A 21,343-nucleotide genomic window follows, 5' to 3' on the forward strand; every position below is an offset into this window, starting at 1 on the left:
ATCCTATGATTTCTTTTGCACACAAAAAAGAAGTGATGCTTTCTATAAATGAGCACTTGAGTGAGAATTTAGTAAAATTTATTATGGTTATATTTGCAAATAAACGCTCTAGTTTATTGATCCTTATATTAGAAAAATTCTTAAGTCTTGCAAGAGAAATTGAAAATGAATTCGAAATTACTATAAAGTCAGCAGAAACTTTAAAGGAATCTGATATAAAAATAATTACTGAATCTTTGAGCTTTCTTGGTAAAATAATAAAAGTAAGCAATGTGGTTGACCCTTCTATACTAGGTGGCTTCGTAGTTAGGTATGGTTTTAATTTGATCGATGCTTCGCTAAAAAGTTACTTGGATAGGTTAGTTGACTTAAGTAAAATGGAAATATTAAAAGTAAGGAATTTTGTATGAAGAACAGTATGAATGTTTCTGAGATAGCAAGTATAATAAGAGAAAAGGTTGAGACGTTTGATAATCCTATAAAGCGGGAAAATATAGGTGAAGTAATTTCAGTAACAGATGGTATCGCATTGGTTTATGGGCTGGAAAAAGCAAAATTCGGTGAAAAGGTATTTTTTGCAAGTGGTGTAGAAGGAATAGTTCTCGATTTAGATCATGATACGGCTGGAATAGTTGTGCTTGGTAATGACCGTGATGTGAAAGAAGGGGACGTTGTAAAATGTAGTGGTGATGTTGTGCAGGTGCCTGTAGGACATGAATTGTTAGGGAGAGTTGTAAATGCGTTGGGCCATCCTATGGACGACGGTGGGGAAATTAGAGCCAAAAACAGAATGGATATAGAATCTAAAGCGCCAGGCATTATTGATCGTAAGTCTGTGCATGAGCCACTGCAAACAGGAATTAAAATTATAGATTTGCTAATTCCAATAGGTAGAGGGCAGCGTGAATTAATTATTGGTGATAGACAAATTGGTAAAACTACTATTGCGCTTGATACTATTATCAATCAGAAGAAGATTAACGATGAGGTAAACGAAAATCAAAAAGTTTACTGTGTTTATGTTGCTATTGGGCAAAAAATTTCAACAGTAGCAAAAGTGGTAAATAAGCTGAAAGAAAGTGGAGCATTAGAGTATACAACTGTAGTTGTGGCTAGTGCATCTGACTGCGCGCCTATGCAATTTTTAGCACCTTATGCTGGTTGTACTATTGGGGAATTTTTCCGTGACAATGGAATGCATTGTTTGATTATATATGATGATTTATCTAAGCATGCTGTGGCATATAGGCAGATGTCTTTATTGCTCAGACGTCCTCCTGGTCGTGAAGCTTACCCTGGAGATATATTCTATGTACATTCTCGCTTGCTTGAAAGAGCTGCTAAAATGTCTGATAAAAAAGGGCAGGGTTCTTTAACTGCTTTGCCAATTGTCGAAACTCAAGCTGGTGATGTATCTGCATATGTGCCAACAAATGTTATTTCAATTACCGATGGGCAGATCTTTCTTGAGTCTGAATTATTTTATAAAGGATTTCGACCTGCAGTAAATATAGGTTTGTCAGTTTCACGGGTTGGTTCTGCTGCACAACTAAAGTCTGTGAAGAAAGTTGCTGGTTCTATAAAGCTAAGCTTAGCTCAGTATAGAGAATTAGAAGATTTTGCAAAATTTGGTTCTGATCTTGATGCTAGTGTTCAATTATCCTTGAATAAGGGTAAATATCTTGTCGAGTTATTAAAGCAGAAACAACATTTACCTATGTCAATAGAAGAGCAAGTAGTGCTGATGTATATTTTTTCTAACCTATATAATCAGTTAAGTAAAATACAAATAAGTTACATTAATAAATTTGAACATGATCTTATTAATTATTTTCATACTGTACACCCTGGGGTTTTAAAAAAGTTGTCAAATGACATGAGTGATGATATAAAAGGTGATATTTTTAACATTGTGAGTAATTTCGTTACTCAATTTAATTGCGTTTAGGTGGTGATTATGGCTTCATCCATTATTAATAAATTTCCTATGACGAGGGAAGGTTTTGAGAATATGCAAGCCGAACTTGAAAAATTAAAGGAAGAAAAACCTTCTGTGATACAGGCTATTTCTGATGCTCGTGATCAAGGTGATTTGTCTGAAAACGCAGAGTATCATGCAGCACGGGAAAGGTTAGGTTTTATTGAAGGCCGTATAATGGAGATAGAAAGTAAGCTCTCACATGCGGAAGTAATAGAAGTAAAAAATTTGTCTGGTGATTCAGTAATGTTTGGTGCAACTGTGACATTAAGCATGTTAAGTGATAATAACGGTGAAGTGGAATATGTTTATAAGGTTGTAGGCGAATATGAAGCTGATGTTTCAAAGCAGTTAATATCTACTAGTTCACCACTTGGGAGTGCCTTAATCGGCAAAAAAGTCGGTGAATATGTGGAAGTGACAGTGCCAAATGGAGAGAAATTGTATAAAATAGTTAAGATTGAATTTAAGTAAATTATTATGGTACAGGCCACTTATGCTTCAATGAGTCTACCAGGTATTTCTTCTGTGGAAGATGTATTAGAGGATGCTCGTTCCGGTAAATTATTCATTTTAGTTGATGATGAAAATAGAGAAAATGAAGGCGATTTGATTGTCTTAGCTGAGAAAATAAAGCCGGAACATATGGCTTTTATGGTTAGGTACGGTACAGGGGTTGTTTGCTTAGCAATGACTAAATTTCACATGAAAAGGTTGGGCCTTAATTTCATGGAAAAGAAAAATATTGGTGAAAATCATACCGCATTTACTACATCAATTGATGCACGTTATGGCATTACAACCGGTGTTTCAGCAGAGGATAGAACGAAAACTATACATGCTGCTATCAACAAGGATGGTACTCAGGATGACATCATAACTCCAGGTCATGTTTTTCCTGTAATTGCACATAAAGGTGGGGTGGCACAACGTGCTGGTCATACTGAAGCGAGTGTTGAAATGGCGAAGTTAGTAGGGTTTGATCATTCAGCAGTTATTTGTGAATTAGTGAATGATGATGGCTCTATGATGCGCTTACCTCAGTTACTTAAATTTGCTGAACAACATAAAATTAAGTTAACTACCATCGACAAACTTATCAGTTACGTTAAAAATTTAAACTAGCGTTTATAAATTTGTATAATTTAAGTGTTAAAATATAGAATTTCTATAAATTATACAAGCACAGAATTTTCATGTTTAGAGTTGCTAAGTTTTTGACCTTATTGTTCTTTTTTGCATATTGTAATAATGCTTACTCTATTAACATTATTAGAGATAGTGAAGTGGAAGCAATAGTGAAAGAGCTAGCGCAACCTTTATTTTCTGCTGCGGATATTGATCATGAGCAAATAAAAGTTTTTATAATTAATGACAATTCGATTAATGCTTTTGTAATTAACAATAACAGTATTTTCATTCATTTAGGACTTTTACAATATTCGGCTAAACCTTATGTCCTGCTTGGTATATTAGCACATGAGATTGCTCACATATCTGCTGGTCATATATTGCAAATGAGTAGTGCTATGGGTTATTTTCAATCGATAGCAATGATTAGTTATATGGTAGGATTAGTTTCTAGTATTATCATTAACCCTCAGGTTGCTGGTGCAATTTTGCTTAGTGGTGTAGCGTTTAGTTCAAGGCTATTTTTTAACTATTCTCAAGAGCAAGAAAGTGTAGCAGATAGCTATGCTTTAAGGTATCTTGATGAATCTGGCTATGATAATTCAGGTATGAAAGAGATTTTTGATTATTTTAAAAGTATTGAGCATGAGAACACCGAGGAATATTTCCGCACTCACCCACTTAGTGAGAAACGCATATTTGCTGTACAAAATTATAAGGTTAAAAACAACGTAAAACCAATTTTTGCGGATAAGTTACTAAAGTTTGAGCGTGTGGTTGCAAAGCTAGACTCTTTCTTTGCTCCTATTCATGTGTTATCTAATAAATATGAAGATAATTCTGAGTATGTAAATGCTATAGTTTGCTATAGGCAAGGAAAGATAGAAGAGGCTATTGCTAAAGTTAACTCATTGATTCAAGAATCACACAGTGATCCATACCTATATGAATTAAAAGCAGAAATGCTATACAAGGCTGGAAATTTAAGTGAAGCAATAAAAATGTATGAGGAATCGCTTAGGTATTTATCTGAGAAAAACAGTTATTTAGTGAAACTTGCATTATCTCATACTTTATTATTACACGGTGATGCAAAAAAGGCGATTTTTTACCTGGAGCAGATTTTGAATGTAGAACCAAATAACGCTTTTGTCTGGAAATATTTAAGCATTGCATATAAATGTGAAGCTGATACGGCAATGCATTATTTTGCCTTGACAAAAAAGGCTTGTATTGAAGGTGATTTAAAGCAATTTATGAAATACGCTGAGTTAGCTGTTAAAACTCTACCAAAAGATAGCCCTTATTTGTTGCAAGTTGAAGATATGAAGCGGTTTAATGGATAACAAAAAAGCATTTCTGCACTTTTTGGATTATTTTTGTCCACACTTTTCCAACATAGTTTTTGCTTCATCGCTTACGTTGGGAATAATTTTCGTTATGATAGATTTAGCGCCAAAAAATACACCACAGAACATGCCAAGAGCAAAGAGGGCTGGCCACGGCATCCTGCCAAATATTGCAAGCAAAGCTGCACCAATTATTACTACAGTCATAAGTGGACCGCCTATCCCCCAAACATAACCAATAATATTGCATATTACTTTAGTTGTGTCATCCATATCAACACCAGGGTTATCTGCATAACCTGAGAAAGAGAAAAGCAATACTACACACAAAACACCAAAAAATCCTATTATAGAGCTCATTTTTTTGCCTCTAAATAATAAATTAACGCAAACCTAAACCTACACATATTTTTATTTTAAAGTAAAAATTATAATTTGTCCATACATAAGTGTTGCTACATAAATAACCCACCATTAATGTTAAGCACATGCCCTGTTATATATTTTGCTTCATCACTTGCTAAAAATAAGACCCCTGCTGCTATTTCTTCCCCTGTTCCCATTCTTTTCATTGGAATATTATCTAATATTTTTCCCTTTTGCACTTCATTTAAAACTTCAGTCATTTTAGTATCTATAAACCCAGGAGCAATACAATTTACTGTTATATTACGACTTGCAACTTCTTTTGCTATAGATTTGCTCATAGCTATTATTCCAGCTTTAGACGCCGCATAATTTGCTTGCCCGGCGTTTCCTGTCAGCCCTATTATTGAGGAAATATTTATAATTCTTCCCCAATTATTCTTAATTAGTCTCTTACATGCTTCTCTACTCAGCTTAAATGTAGAACTCAAGTTAATATCAATTACTTTTTGCCATATTTCATCTGTCATTCTCAGTAATAAACTGTCTCGCGTAATGCCCGCATTGCATACAAGCCCGTCAAAGCCTTCCATCAACTCACTTGCTCTATTTATTAGTTGATTTACTTCCTCAGCATTTGATAAGTCACAAGGGAGTATGTGTATGTTTTTTTCATATTGTTTAGCAACTTCTTCGAGCACTTCTTTTTTTGTGCCAGAAATACATAAAGTTGCTCCAGCTTTGTGCATAATTTTTACAATTGCTTGCCCTATTCCGCCTGATGCGCCAGTGATCAGGAACTTTCTGCTTTCCAATCCAAACATAATAACTTTATATTATCTTAATTCCTAACAGAATATCGACTGGTTGGCAATAGATTTCTTACATAATATAAGTAACTCAGATATTCACAAAATAAAGGAAAAGTTATAATAAAGTTAAACGTCAAAAAATTTTAAAAACATAATTGATGCAGGAATTGTTACTAAATAGTTTATTCTGGTGCTCTACAGTCTAAATGGAATGCTTAAATTATAGATTCTTTGTTTTTGTGTGTTATCTTGAGTTAACACAAATTCACAGTAGTATTATGATAAGTAAGTTAAAAAAGCTTAGCGCTGGATTTTCTTTGACAGGCTTGATTGGCCATGGTGATAATATAAATATGCAAGGAGCAAAAAATAAAAAGAAGAAGTACCCAAAATTTTTGGATAAGACGTTTGCATTGATTGATGCAGTGATAAATTTTATTTTAAAACGCGAAAGTAATAACGTAAATGAAGTCCTGAAAGTAACATGGGGACCACTATTTTTTGGTCTGGTAGTAATACTCATCTTTTTTGGGATAGGTGGTATTTGGTCGGCTATAGCTCCAATTGACGGTGCGGTGCATGCAAGTGGAGAAGTTATTGTATCTTCAAATAGGAAAATAGTTCAACACTTGGGTGGAGGAATAATAAGCAAAATTTTAGTAAAAGAGAGCCAAGCGGTTAAAAAAGATGAGCCTTTAGTTTTATTAAGTGATGTTAACGAGAAGGCGAATTTAAGTATCATCAAAGAGAAGCTCTTATCATTTTTAGCAACAGAAGCAAGGCTTCTTGCAATCAGAGTAGATTTGGACACACTAGAATTTTCTGATGAGGTTAAAAAATTATCTAACGATGAACTTGTAAATAAAGTGATAAAGAATCAAGTAAAGTTGTTCAACTCTCAGAGAAAGAGCATATTGGGAAAAACAGACATACTGCAACAACGTATAAAGCAGTTAAATGATGAATTAGCGGGGCTAAACTTTCAACTAAATGCAGCTCATAAGCAATATGACTTGATAACTGAGGAGTTGGAAACAAAAAGACAATTACTTGATAGTGGCCATATAAGCAAACCACACATTTTAGCTTTAGAAAAACAGTTTGCTGAAATTGAAGGCAGAGTTGGACATTACCGTTCTGCAATATCTCAAGTGCAGCAAAAAATTGGAGAGAACGAATTAGAAATTATAAACGTAAAAAATGATTCTCAAGAAAGAGCAAACGCTGAACTTAAGGAAGTTAGTACGTCTATTGCAGACTTGAAAGAGAGGCTGATGGTTGCTGAAGATTCATTGGCACGTACAATAATTAAATCGCCTCAAGATGGGATAGTTACAGATATAAGATACCATACTGAAGGTGGTGTTATACAATCTGGAGTTCCGATCATGAGCGTAGTGCCATCGGATGATGACCTAATAATAGATGCTAAAATTCAGACCAGAAACATAGAAGAGGTACTGTCAGCACAAAAGAAAGATAGCAACATAGTCTCTATTGATGGGCTAGAAGGGCTAAAGGTTAAAGTCCGGTTAAGTGCTTACAGTGCACGTCGTTTAAGTTTAATTAGTGGTATAGTAAGCCATATTTCTCCTGACGCTCTTGATGATCCAAGACTAGGGCGTTATTATTCAGTGCGCGTAGTGATACCAAAGTCAGAGCTTGCTCAATTTAAAAATGTATACCTATACCCTGGTATGCCAGCAGAAGTGTACATAGTTACTCAATCCCGTACTCTTTTATCATTCTTGTTTACGCCTATAATTGCAACAGTCGATAGGTCTTTTATAGAAAGGTAGCTCACTCGTTAAAGTAGTAGTGAAAGTGCCGTAATAAAATTTAGGTACATAATTAGACAATAGGCTTCTTGACCTTACCCAGAAAAAGTGGAGAGAAAGAAAGGAGTTTTTTCGGGTAAAATAAAATTTTGGAGGATTAGAAATGGCAAGAGAATATACGGCAGAATTCAAATTGGAAGCTGTTAAGCTGACAAATGAACAAAGAAAGGTAGGTCAACCAGTTGCAAAAGTAGCAAGAGATCTAGGAATAAGGGATAGTGTATTAGGAAAATGGATGAAGAAATATAACGAAAAAAAGTCAGCGGCAAATGCATTTCCAGATGTAGCACCTTATGACAAAGAGAGATTTGATTTACAAAGCAAGAGTAACAAGGGAAAGAGACATTTTAAAAAAAGCCCTGGCCAGTCAAAAAGAGTAAAATATTTTTTCATAAAAGAGCATAGTAAACACTATAAAGTGCAGGAATTATGTAGGGTTTTCTGCTAGTGGCTACTATAAGTGGACTACAAGGAAAATAAGCAGTAGAGAATCAGCAAATAAAGAGTTATTAGCAGATATTCAAAAAATATATAAGCTTCTAAATGTAGATATGGAGCTCCTAAAATTCATGCTGAATTAAAGGCTTTGGGTAAAAGTTGCAACTTAAAAACAGTGCAAAGTATTATGCAGAAAAATGGTATTCAGGCTATATTGAGAAGAAAATTTAAAATTAAGAAACAACAAACGGACAGTAGCTCCCAATATATTAGACCAAAACTTTATTGTCGATCAACCAAATAAAGTATGGGATTACTTATATAAAAACCAAAGAAGGATGGCTATATTTGGCAACAATAATCGATCTATATTCACGCATGGTAGTTAATGAGCAGTTCAATAAATAAACAATTGGTTATGGACTCTTTATTAATGGCCGTTAACAAGCGTAAACCTGTTAAAAATCTACTGCTGCACAGTGACCAAGGTTCACAATATACTGCGCAAGGGTATCAATATCTCTTAGCTGTAAAGAATATAGATGAGTAATAAAGGTTGTTGTTACGACAATTCTGTTGTGGAAAGCTTCTTCAGTTCTCTAAAAAGGGAGTTACCAATAGACACCTCTCGGCACTCTAAACAGCATACCAAAACTGCTATATTTGAATATATAGAAATTTTTTATAACAAACAACGTCACTATTAACTATTGCATTCCAGAACAATTTGATGCATCATTCTTTTTGTAAAAAACATTCCAAACTTTCTCTCCACTTTTTCTGGGTAAGGTCATCATAGCATTAGTTAGATGCATTAGAATTGATCATGATGATGTACATATAATGTTTAGGTTTCAAGAACTTGCTCTGGAAATGCAAAAAAAAATGTTCAACATTATGTCGCGAGTCAAACTTAGGGTATTTGGCGTCTCATGTTTAATTTTTCGCACTACGTGCATCGCATGTCTTTAAAAATTTCTGGGTTTTTACCTATATAAGCCGAAACGCGCTTATAAAGCGTTACAAGACATCAAAAAATGCCAATACTCGACAGAGATAGTAAAAGACTAGCTAACACGGGGATTCTTTGTCTTTTTTTCTGCTTAGTAAACTTCTTAAACATTTGCAGCGTAAGTTAGTTGCAATTAAAAGCAGCTTAATCTTGCTTGTCAAGCGTTTAAAACATAAAAAACGCCAATATTTTAAAGCGGATAATAACCCCAGGGCTTCTTTTGCCTTTTTTTTTATTTGGTAAATTTCTTAATATTTATAGCTAAACGACAATCGTCATCCCGCTACTTGTTAGCGGGATCTAGAGATACCGCGAATGAATCGCGGTATGACGGTTTGTGGCGGCATGACGATAAGGTTTATACCTTGTCATCCCAGTGCTTGACACTGGGATGACAGCTAGCCTGACAATCGTCATCCCGCTACGTGTTAGCGGGATCTATGCTTTGAGATACTGCGAATGAATCGCGGTATGATGGTTAAGTAAGGGATCTATGCTAAGAGATGCCAAAGACCTTCATGAAACTTTGCCCATTTGGCTTCTCTAAAGATTTCGTTTACAGAATCTAGTAACTCAGCTATGCAGAATAAAAAAAGTTTGTATGGTATACAAATAGTGTGTTTTTTTATAATTATTTTCTATAATACATAAACCTTTGGTCCAAGCTGTAAATGCCACCATAGGCATTAAAAGTTAATTAACAAACTGCAATGTATAATGAAATAAAGACACTTGTAAGATTTTGATCTTGCAAATTATAGATAAGCAAATTTGTCATAAAGTTTAATAGTGTCTGTTACTGCTTTTAGGTGTGAGGCTAGAGGGTTATTAGCAGTAACAGACACTATTAAACTTATTATAGAATTTACTTAAAGTAAATACTTAATTTAAAATATTATAATATTTTTACTTACAATAGATTTATGTAAATGCTTTTTTACTCAAATTAGTATTGTACTATTATACTTGTTGAATGCTAAAAAATTATTAACCATCACTAATCTCTATTTGCATAGTAAGTTTATATATACTATTATACAGTATATCATTTAGTTTTACAGCAAACAAACAAAAGATATGGTGAAGTTATTTGCACTATTGATAATATTTTACTCAAATATATCTGTTGCCTCTGCTCCTACTTCCTGGCAATTTGGATTTCCTGCTCCTGCAACTGAAGTAATGGAGGCTGTAGTTAGGTCACATTCGTTTGTGATGCTTGTGATGGTTACAATAATGCTTTTTGTGTGGGCGCTGCTTGCTTATATAGCGTTTCGCTTTCGTAAAAGCAAAGTAACAAACATAAGTAAAACTACCCATAGTGTTCCTTTAGAAATTATTTGGTTTGTTATACCAACTATCATTGTTGGAATATTAGCCTTTGAAAACGCTAAATTACTGAAGCTACAGGAAGAAATACCGAAAGCTGATATAACACTGAAAGTTATTGGCCATCAATGGTATTGGAGTTACCAATACCCAGAATATCAAGGTGTGTCATTTGATAGTTATATTAAGGGAAAAGAAGACTTTATCGAAGGAGATTTAAAGCTATTCTCTGTTGATAACAACATCGTTTTACCCATTAATACTAATGTTCGTTTACAAGTTACAGCAGGAGATGTGATACACAGCTGGGGAGTGCCGGCTTTTGGTGTAAAAATTGATGCGATACCAGGTAGGCTGAATGAGGCGTGGTTTAATATCAAAAAGTCTGGTGTTTATTACGGGCAGTGCTATGAATTGTGTGGTCAAGGCCATGGATTTATGCCAATTGTTGTTGAAGCAGTAAGCAAAGAAGATTTTAATAAGTGGATTGAAAATAGAAAATTAGTGAGTTAAATTTGGAGTATAGATATGAGTGACGTACCAAAGGGCGTAAAGCGTTGGTTGTTTTCCACCAATCATAAAGATATAGGGACACTGTACATTATTTTTTCCATATTAGCTGGAATTATTGGTGGATTATTATCGGTGATTATTCGCACTCAGCTAATGCACATTAATATACTTAACAATAATTATCAATTATATAACGTAATGGTTACAGGGCATGCGTTGATAATGGTGTTTTTTATGATAATGCCAGCCCTCATGGGAGGATTTGGTAATTGGTTTGTGCCTCTTATGATCGGTGCACCAGATATGGCGTTTCCTCGTATGAATAATTTGAGTTTCTGGTTATTAGTGTCATCTTTTATTTTGCTCATTCTCTCAGTGTTTATTGGTGAAGGTCCAGGTACAGGTTGGACTTTATATCCACCTTTATCACAGGTAATGTCCCATCCAAGTGCAGGAGTTGACATTGCTATACTTGCACTTCATGTTGCTGGTATGTCGTCAATTGTTGGGGCGATCAACTTTATAGTTACTATATTTAACATGCGCGCAAAAGGCATGTCATTAACTAAGATGCCACTGTTTGTTTGGTCTGTCTTGCTAACAGCATTTATGTTGATTGTTGCCTTACCAGTGCTTGCCGGTGCTATAACTATGCTTCTTACTGATCGCAATATTGGTACTTCCTTTTTTGATCCTGCCGGTGGTGGCGATCCTGTGTTATTTCAACATCTATTTTGGTTTTTTGGTCATCCAGAAGTTTACGTAATTATTTTTCCTGCATTTGGCATCATAAGTCAGGTTGTATCAACTTTTTCTCACAGACCTGTATTTGGTTACATAGGGATGGTTTATGCAATGATAGGTATAGCAGTATTTGGCTTTATGGTTTGGGCTCACCATATGTTCACTGTTGGGCTTAGTGCTGACGCTGCTGCATTTTTTAGCACTACCACAATTTTTATCGGTGTTATAACTGGTGTAAAAGTCTTTAGCTGGATTGCAACTATGTGGGGCGGAGCAATTGAGTTTAAAAACCCTATGCTATTTGCACTAGGTTTTATTTTTATGTTTGTTGGCGGTGGCATAACGGGAATAATTCTTTCTCATGGTGGAATAGATAAGCTCCTGCACGACACCTATTATGTTGTTGCTCACTTCCATTATGTCATGTCACTTGCTGCATTATTTGGAGCTTTTGCTGGCTTTTATTATTGGATTGGTAAAATGTCGGGTAAACAATATAATGAGCGCTTAGGTCAAATCCACTTTTGGCTTACTTTTATTAGCACCAATATCACTTTTTTACCTCAACATTTCTTAGGATTAGCTGGTATGCCAAGGCGTATACCTGATTATCCTGATGCGTTTATCCCTTGGAATTATATATCCTCAATTGGTTCGTATATGTCCTTTGTTTCAGTTATGTTTTTTGTGTTTATAGTTATACATCTTTTTAAATGGGGCAAGAAAGCTGGAGATAATCCTTGGGGAGGTGACACCTTGGAATGGACGGTATCTTCACCACCGCCTTTTCATACTTTCGAAAAACCACCAGTGGTAAAATAGAATGTACACAAGTGTTTTGCTAAATGTTGAATCAACAATACTGGATTTTTGGCGTTTGCTGAAGCCAAGGATAATGTATCTTGTGGTATTTACTGCAGTTGCTGGTATGGTTACTGCACCAGGTAGTATGCACCCTTTTCTAGCACTAATATCTCTTATATGTGTTGCTCTTGGCTCAGGATCTGCAGGTGCTATAAATATGTGGTATGACAGAGACATAGATCTGCTCATGGAAAGGACAAAAAACCGCCCTATACCCTCAGGTAGAGTTTCTGCAGAAAGTGCGCTTGAATTTGGTATAACTCTTGGAATATTGTCAGTATTTATCATGGCAATAGCAGTAAACTATATTTCTGCTGCTTTGCTTGCTGTTAGCATATTATTTTACGTTTTCATATATACAATTTGGCTAAAAAGGCGTACTCCGCAGAATATCGTTATCGGTGGTGCAGCAGGTGCTTTCCCTCCAATGATTGGCTGGGCAGCTGTGACTAATTCTGTAAGTTGGGAAAGTTTCATTTTATTTTTAGTAATTTTTATGTGGACTCCACCACACTTTTGGGCCCTATCTTTAAATAAGTCTGAAGACTATGCAAAGGCATCAATTCCAATGTTCAATATTGTTTATGGTCCGGAAAAAACAAGAAAATATATATTAATTTATAGTGTTTTGCTGGTGCTAACTAGCTTGCTTCCGGCTCTATTTTTGAAAAAGGCTTTACTTTATCTAAGCATGGCAATTTTTGCAGGTTGCATCTTTATTTGGTACGCTATATCAATTCTCAGATTCAAGAACCACAACTCACAGAAACAAATGTTTTCTTACTCAATTTCTTATCTATTTTCCCTATTCGCCAGTATTATTTTTTGTTCTATTGATTTATTTTAATTATGAAAGAACGGCAGAAGCATAAAAACTGTTTTTTACTTTTCCTTTTGGTAATGCTCGTTGTCACACTTTTTTTTGTTTCTATAATAAAATTTAAAGGTGCAGCTTAAACTACCTTTAGAAATTGTGCTTTCATAGAAGCAACTATATACTTTATTAATTCATTACAGTTAAAGATGAGCAAAAAGGAAGTGGCAATATATACGGATGGGGCGTGTTCTGGTAATCCTGGAGCGGGAGGATGGGCAGCTATCATATTATTTCAAGATTATAGAAAAGACATTTATGGTAGAGAAGAAAATACCACAAACAATAAAATGGAGTTAACAGCGGTGATCAATGGGCTGAAAGTATTGAAATTTTCTTGTAATATTAATTTATATACGGATAGTCTTTATGTTAAACATGGCATAACAGAGTGGATAAATAAGTGGAAAATGAATGGCTGGAAAACAAGTAATAAAAAATCAGTAAAAAATATGGAATTGTGGAAAGAGCTAGACAACGTTGCTTCACAACACGAAATTGATTGGAAGTGGGTTAAAGCACACAGTGGCGATAAGTATAATGAGGAGGCTGATAGTTTAGCGAGAAAAGCAATAATCGATGCTTAAAAAAATTACTGTATTATTTTCCGTAGCTTTATTGTTCATATTGTGCTTCTTTATTTTTTTAAAGCCTTTAGAAATCAATATTAATTATATTAATTTTTATGTTAAACATAAAATATCAAAAATATTTGTTGGCTCAAGCGTTAATATGGAGAATACCTCAGTTGTTTGGCAGAAAGATGGCAAAGATCCGTATTTAGTCATTACAGATTTGGCAATAGCAAACCCTAATTTTACTATAAAAGTTCCTGAGCTTTTTGTACATTTTAAGTTAAGTTCCTTATTTAAAGCTAGCACAAATCTCTCTCAGGTTTCGGCTGATAATGTGCATGTATGTATCAATCAGAAAGAAGCTGACTTTAAAACAGTAAATTTTAATCTGCAAAACTCAGTAAAAACAATAAGGGAATTTTTTTTTGACTTAAATGCGGATTCAAAAATTGAATTTACTAACATCGCTATTGATAAAAGCACAGAAGATGAATTTTTTATTGATAGATTATATATAGGGAAGGGGGAAGATTTTAATGTTTTAGATATTCATGTGAATACAAAAGATGAAAAGGGATTTTTGGATGATTTATCAATTACGATAAAAAATCGCAACAATTTGCTAAATGTGTACGGGACATTTTATGATCTAAAATTGGGACTATTAAGCGAGTTTTCTACATTAGTTAAAAGCTACAATTTGGACAAAAATATAGGATTCAAAGGAAGCTTCTCAGTGAAAATTAATAAAAAGGATGAAATTGTAGATGGAAATATATACGTATTGAATACAGAAAATTATTTGAACAAAAATTTGGCCTTAACTAATGTAAATATAAATTTAACATATAGTGATGGAATTATTAGTGTAAAAAACTTTCATTTTAAGTTAAATGGCACGTATCTCTCTTTAATAGGCAAAATGAACTTTAGTACAAGTCATGCTTTGCTTAGAATTAATATTAGTAAGTTTGCTGCAAAAGATTTATGTACTTATGTACCAGATGGTGTAGTGAATAGTAAATTTAAAAGCTGGTATTGTGATAATATTGATGGGGATGTTTTAAATACCATTGTAAGTTTCAATGGCAAATTGGTTGATGACGATCTGTCAGACATTGTAATTGTTGCTGATATAGAAAACGGTAGCGTAAAATTTGATGAAGATTTTGAGCAAGTAAAGGAATTAAAGGGTGATTTGATTATCAAGAATAACGATCTTGAAATTACTGTAAATAGCGCTAAGTTTCAGAATTTCACTGTTAATGGTGGTGATATTGAAATGAAATCTCTAAATAAGGAAAATTCAGTTCTAACCATTAATGGCCAAGCTGTAAGTGATGCGTATGGTTTATATGAGCCTATAAGATTTAAGCTGGATGATGTGGTGAAGGTTGAAAGGGATAAAGTAAGTGGAATGGCAAAATCCGTATTTAATTTTCGCATTTTTAATCTAAATGCTGATGACAAAAAAGTAGACTTCTCAGCAAATTTTCATTCTGAAATTGACAATTTGGCCGTCTATAATGCAAGTCTTGGTAAATATGATATTAAGCTTAGTTTTGGCAGTGACTTTATAGATTTAAATGGTAGTGGTATGGTGAATAACACACAGCTATTATTTGACCTGAAAAGTAGCAATAGGAATGAAAGTTTCGCCTGGAATTTGACCGGAGATTTACCCGCTCAAATATTTAATTTTGATAGTGGCTATGTCAGTGCAAATTTAGAGTCAGTGATAAATCAAGATAAGACGGGGTATGTTAATGGTGATATAGATTTATCAGAATTTGAATCACATTCAAGCTACTTAGGGTGGAAAAATCGCTTTGAAGATCACAATAAAATTTTGTTTTCTACAAGGTTAAAAGGAGCAGGTGAATTGTTAGTAGATAAATTAGACATTGTAGGAAATGACCTAGATATAAAATTCAGCGGAAGAGTAGAAAATGGAAATTTATATTTAAATTCTAGTAGCTTTAAATTGCCTGATAATGATTTTAGTATAGAAATTGAATCAGGTAAGGAGAAAAATGCCATAACTATTTATGGTGAGGAAATTAACTTAAGTGATATTTTAGGCTTGCTTGGCAAAAACAGTAATGGATTAAATAAAGATATAGAGATTAGTATGAATGTTGACAATGTAATTATGAAAGAAGGCATCGTTATCAAAAATGCTAAGCTGAATGTAACCTGTACTAAAGGTAATTGCAAAGGAAGTCAATTTACAGGGCAGTTTCTGGAAGATAGCAGCAACATACTAGCAGAATACAGTGGAATAGGGCTCGAAATATATGCGGATAATTCAGGTATGCTTTTGCGTTCCTTAGGCATTAGTAAATCAATTAAAAACGGCAAATTGTCTTTTTATCTCTCTCCTCAGAGAGAAAGTGGAGAACATTATGGTACGTTATCCATTAGCAATTTCTACATCAAAGATGCTCCACTACTTACTACTTTATTGTCGATGTCTTCATTGCCTGGCATTGTAAATGCCATAAAAAATGAAGGTGTATACTTTTACAAATGTAATGCACCTTTTTCATACAAAGATGGCACTATTGAAATTGAAGAATCTTGGCTTGAAGGGGCGGAGTTAGGTATTAGCACTGGTGGTAAGCTCGATATTAGAAATTATAAATTCCAGGTTGCAGGACAAGTAATACCAGCATATTCAATTAATAAATCTTTGTTAAAAATTCCTATAATTGGAAAACTTCTTACTGGTGGGAAAAGTAGGGGAATCGTTTCAATAGACTATAAAGCAAGTGGTGATGACAAAAACAATAACGTATCTGTTGATCTTATCTCTTCGCTAACTCCAAACCTATTAAAGAGGTTATTGGGAGTGTTTGATCGCATTATGACAAAAACTAACGAAAGTGGCTTAAAAGGTGGTGTGAAAAAGAAATTTGGTTCGATATGACCAAAAGGGAAGTTATTTAACAAAATTATGGACAAAAATGCAAGAATTTCAGAATGATCTACCTGGTTTTTTATTTAGTTGTTTAAGTAATACCACTCCCTTTAACCTCTCTATATTTGCTGAACAACTAAAAAGGGTAGGGGGGTGGTTGTAAATTGTATCTGTTCAGCAGAGTGGCAAAATAAGGTAGACGAGAAAAGACAACTATAGGAACAAATGGGTGTCATCCCAGTGCTTGACACTGGGATGGCTTTGTTGCATCACACTTTATGAGATGGTGATTTATGGTAAATTCATGTAACTATCTCAAATTTAGCCATACCAATATCAGTGAATTTATTAAGCAAATAACATTTGAGTAGCAGTTCCCTCTCACGATTCATTTCAGATTTGTTCCTAAAACTAAATCCAAATGTTTGTTTCAGTCGCGAGAAAAAACTTTCTATATAAGATCTTTTTCCATAACTCATCTCTTTTTTCCACTTCTTTATACCATCTTCATCATATGACTTTATGAGCTTGACTGCAGAATTTCTCTCAGCCATATAGTCTAACTTTGGATGCTCTGCTGCGTTGTTTTTCGGAGGAATTTTCGTTTTTATACCATATTGATTACACAGCTTATAGAGCTTTTCTCTGTCATATGCTCTATCTGCATATAGTGCTTTTATGGCATGCTGAAAATCAACTTCTTTTAGCAAATCACAAGCTCCATAGTGATCAGAGTAGACACCGTTACTGTATTTTACAGCTATGGCTTTTTTGTTGTTTATATTCAACATTACGTGCAATTTTCTCGTTTGCTCATAGCCACGATATTTTCTGTCAGTGCTATTTTCCTTGCTGTGTGTTGTTGTATATACTAATTCCTGTACTGTCTATAGCAATTTCGATATCTTCCATATTATTTTTATCAATTCTGCAATCATTTATCTTAATATTAAGTTTCTTTTGATGCTTGTGAATAGCTGCAAATCTCTTCCTATTTGTTGCAAATACCCTTTTATAAACCCGACTGTTTGTCTTAAACCAATTCTAAAGAAACTGACGATTATATGCACCAAAATCACAACTTTATCACTATAAATATAGTTGCCGCCCTGCATTTTTGGACAATTCTCGTACCAATTTTCTATGGCGTCATTGATATAACAAAAAATGCTTCCTCTTTCTTGGAGAAATTTGTTATATTCATGGCAGTTACTGACTCTCATTTTTTGTGGCATATTTTTTCTTCAACAGTTAAATGGCTATTTATAATGAATTTTGTCAGTAACTGCCAGTTCTTTTCACTTGAGCGATGCAATAAAGCCCACTGGGATCCAGAAAATTTGATTGTGTACTATACAACATTTTCGATTAAAAGCTGGATTCCAGTGTCAAGCACTGGAATGACATCACAGGGGCACTGGAATTTTTGTTTCAATATTTGTACATTAGCCATGCATCTGAACAGATACTGTAAATTAGCTATATTACATTAGCCCATCAGATGAGTTGTAATGGTTATAATTGTCTGATAAGTGATCTCTAACATCGTGACCTAACTCATTGGCATCAGGCTTAACTTCGTGATCTAACTCATTAGCATCGAGCTTAAACAAAGAAGGATTATCATCAGATTGTTGATTAGACTCTTTCTCTTTCGACCCAAATAACCATGAAAAGAGTGATGAGATAGAATCAATAATGGATTTAATTGTTGAAAAAATATTGGATAAGAAATTACTGGGTTGCTGAGTATCCTCTTCGGCTGATTCTGGTTCAGGCTCTTTTCCTGCTGTGTCATCCACATCTTCTTCAGGTTTACTTCTGCTTATAAGTGTCTTATCTAACCATTTGAATATATTCTTGTCTAGATTATGAAAATACATTTGACTTATCTCCTTATTTTCATCAACGTAAATCACTAAAGTTGTATTCTCATTCCCCAATCCATCACATTCACTAACGAGCGATTCATGAGAGTTCTTAATGTCTTTGATAAATTGAAGTTTTTCTTCTTCTGCTGAAAGATAATCTCTGTGTTCTGCTCTATAAGTGGTGCCTTTGTATTTAAAACTAAACATTGATTCACGATCTTCATATTCATCTAGTCCAGAATTCTTGACACGTTGTATAATTTGAAATTTCTCTGCTTCTGAAAGGTCCTTGAGGTATATACTACCAGTTGTATCTTTATATTTAAATTTAAACATCCATCCATGGTCTTCATATTCATCTAGTCCAGAACTCTTGACACGTTGTATAATTTGAAATTTCTCTTCTTCTGAAAGGTTTAGGCGGTATACACTACCAGTTGTACCTATGTATTTAAAAATAAAACTCCATCCATCGTATTTATATTCATCTACACCCATCTGCTTGCAAATAGCTTTATAATTTTTTTCTTCTACTTCTCGTCCAACAACATTTGCTATGAGTTCAGTATCCTGAGTACTCAAATCTTTGACTGTTGCCGATGGTGAAAAACGCAATTGAAATATGTGGCCTAGCTCATGACCTAGAACAAAATCCATGGCACTTTGCTTATATGTCAGAATATTCTGACAATCTGTTACTCCTCGTGTAATATATCCTGGACCACCATCTTCATCTATGCCGAGAAGATTGTTATACTTTGTATAATCGCTTCTATTATTAAAAATGTAAACCGTTATATCTTTAATTATGCTACTATCTTTGAAGCAAAACTTTTCTTTAAATGCCTCATAGGCAGTTTTAATGTCTGTTTCTATTTGGTTTTGTTCTTGCTCAGATAAGTTGTCGTATTTTATAGTACAATTTATATACCCGTATTTAACGGTAAAGCTGTTAGACAAAACATCATGTATATTTGTGGAAAAATAATTGAACTGCTTTGACTCAGCTTCCTTATACAATTGATGCCCATATTTATCCCTAGAATACTTTGGTAGTTTAGGTACTTTGGCAATTAAGTTTTTGTTACTATCAAAAAAAGAAATGTCTGTATTACCAATCCTAAAATCCGTTATAGATTGCCCGCAAGTACCATCGTTTGCACAATCATGATTATCTTTCTTATTAAACCATGCGTTGGTGTATTTTTCCATTTTGATACTTCACTACCAAATCTTACTATATTATTATCTTGGTAAAAATCATAATAATTCGTTAACTTGTGTTTTAAATTTATGTATCAAGTATATCCCATAAAGTGCCAATTGTGAGGCTAATGAACTTTATTTGTTTGAAACTTTGCTGAAATAGCTCTTTTTATACTATGTTTTATATAGCTAAACTGACTTACGACAATTTGAAAAACAAAAATTCGTCATTCCGCTACTATAGTATTTTCTAAAACGAATGATAAACGTCTAAAATGGTATTACCAACTAAAAGGTGTAAGTCTGTACATTGATGCATTAGAGGTCTGAGGCGACTTTTGATGGTGTGCCAACAATGCTCTATCGGATTTAGATCTTACTATTACCCACAAATATAAATGTTTGTTGCATAGCTCTTAATGGCATAACTTTTGCTTGAAATAACTGTTTATATGGTGCAATTTACAGCTTTTAGTTGCTAAAATTATAACTCTTAGTTTAATAATTTTAATCTAATAAGCTTTCAGGTTAATAAAATTAAATTATTTGAGTAAATACAATACTATGTTTTTATTTGTGGGTAATAGTAAGCGCTAACAAGCAGCGGGATGACGATTGTCAGGGTGTCATCCAAGTAGCCTCCCTCTCCTGTCATCCCAGTGCCCTCTTCTTGTCATCCCAGTGCCCCTATAATGTCATCCCAGTGCGTGACACTGGGATCTCATTTTACTTTATGATGATGTCATGAAAGTAGCTAACACTGGGATCCAGAAGACTTAATTTCAACCAAATAATAAAGGCTAGATCCCAGTGTCTGGGCACTGGGATGACAGCAGTCCTACGTCATACCGCGATTCATTCGCGGTATCTCAGCCGCTAACAAGAGATCCCGCTAACAAGCAGCGGGATGACGATTGTCAGGGTGTCATCCCAGTGCCCCTATGATGTCATCCCAGTGCCCAGACACTGGGATCCAGAAAACTTAATTGCAAGTAATGCATTGGGTTTGGTGAGTATGGGTTTTGCGTTATAGAATGAAACATTTTTGGTGAATTTGTAAAGAAAACTGGATCCCAGTGTCTGGGCACTGGGATAACAGCAGTCCTACGTCATACCGCGATTCATTCGCGGTATCTCAGCCGCTAACAAGAGATCCCGCTAACAAGTAGCGGGATGACGGTTGTTGTTTAGCTACAAACGTTAAGAAATTTACCAAGTGAAAAAAAAGGCAAAAGAAGCCCTGGGGTTATTATCCGCTTTAAAATATTGGCGTTTTTTATGTTTTAAACGCTTGACAAGCGAAATTCAGCTGCTTTTAATTGCAACTAACCTACGCTGCAAATGTTTAAGAAATTTACCAAGCAGAAAAAAAGACAAAGAATCCCCGAGTTAGCTAGTCTTTTACTATCTCTGTCGAGTATTGGCATTTTTTGATGTCTTGTAACGCTTTATAAGCGCGTTCAGCTTATTTAGATAAAAATCTAGATGTAGATGAAGTTTTGTAAAGACATACAGTATCTATA

General features: G+C 34.3%; 2 protein-coding genes across 2 annotated transcripts; one reads left to right on the top strand and one right to left on the bottom strand.

Annotated features, from left to right (window-relative positions):
* Positions 1 to 268: 268 nt before the first annotated feature.
* On the top strand, positions 269 to 3,157 carry LOC123258039 (ATP synthase subunit alpha). The gene has a single exon (XM_044717949.1). The coding sequence runs from the start codon at positions 407 to 409 to the stop codon at positions 1,946 to 1,948; it is 1,542 nt and encodes a 513-aa protein (XP_044573884.1). The 5' UTR covers positions 269 to 406; the 3' UTR covers positions 1,949 to 3,157.
* Positions 3,158 to 4,668: 1,511 nt separating this feature from the next.
* On the bottom strand, positions 4,669 to 5,728 carry LOC123258042 (nodulation protein G-like). Its single transcript, XM_044717952.1, has one exon. The coding sequence runs from the start codon at positions 5,646 to 5,648 to the stop codon at positions 4,914 to 4,916; it is 735 nt and encodes a 244-aa protein (XP_044573887.1). The 5' UTR covers positions 5,649 to 5,728; the 3' UTR covers positions 4,669 to 4,913.
* Positions 5,729 to 21,343: the final 15,615 nt, after the last annotated feature.

The sequence above is a fragment of the Drosophila ananassae genome (genome assembly GCF_017639315.1).
Source record: "Drosophila ananassae strain 14024-0371.13 chromosome 4 unlocalized genomic scaffold, ASM1763931v2 tig00000241, whole genome shotgun sequence".
Lineage (NCBI taxonomy): Eukaryota > Metazoa > Arthropoda > Insecta > Diptera > Drosophilidae > Drosophila > Drosophila ananassae.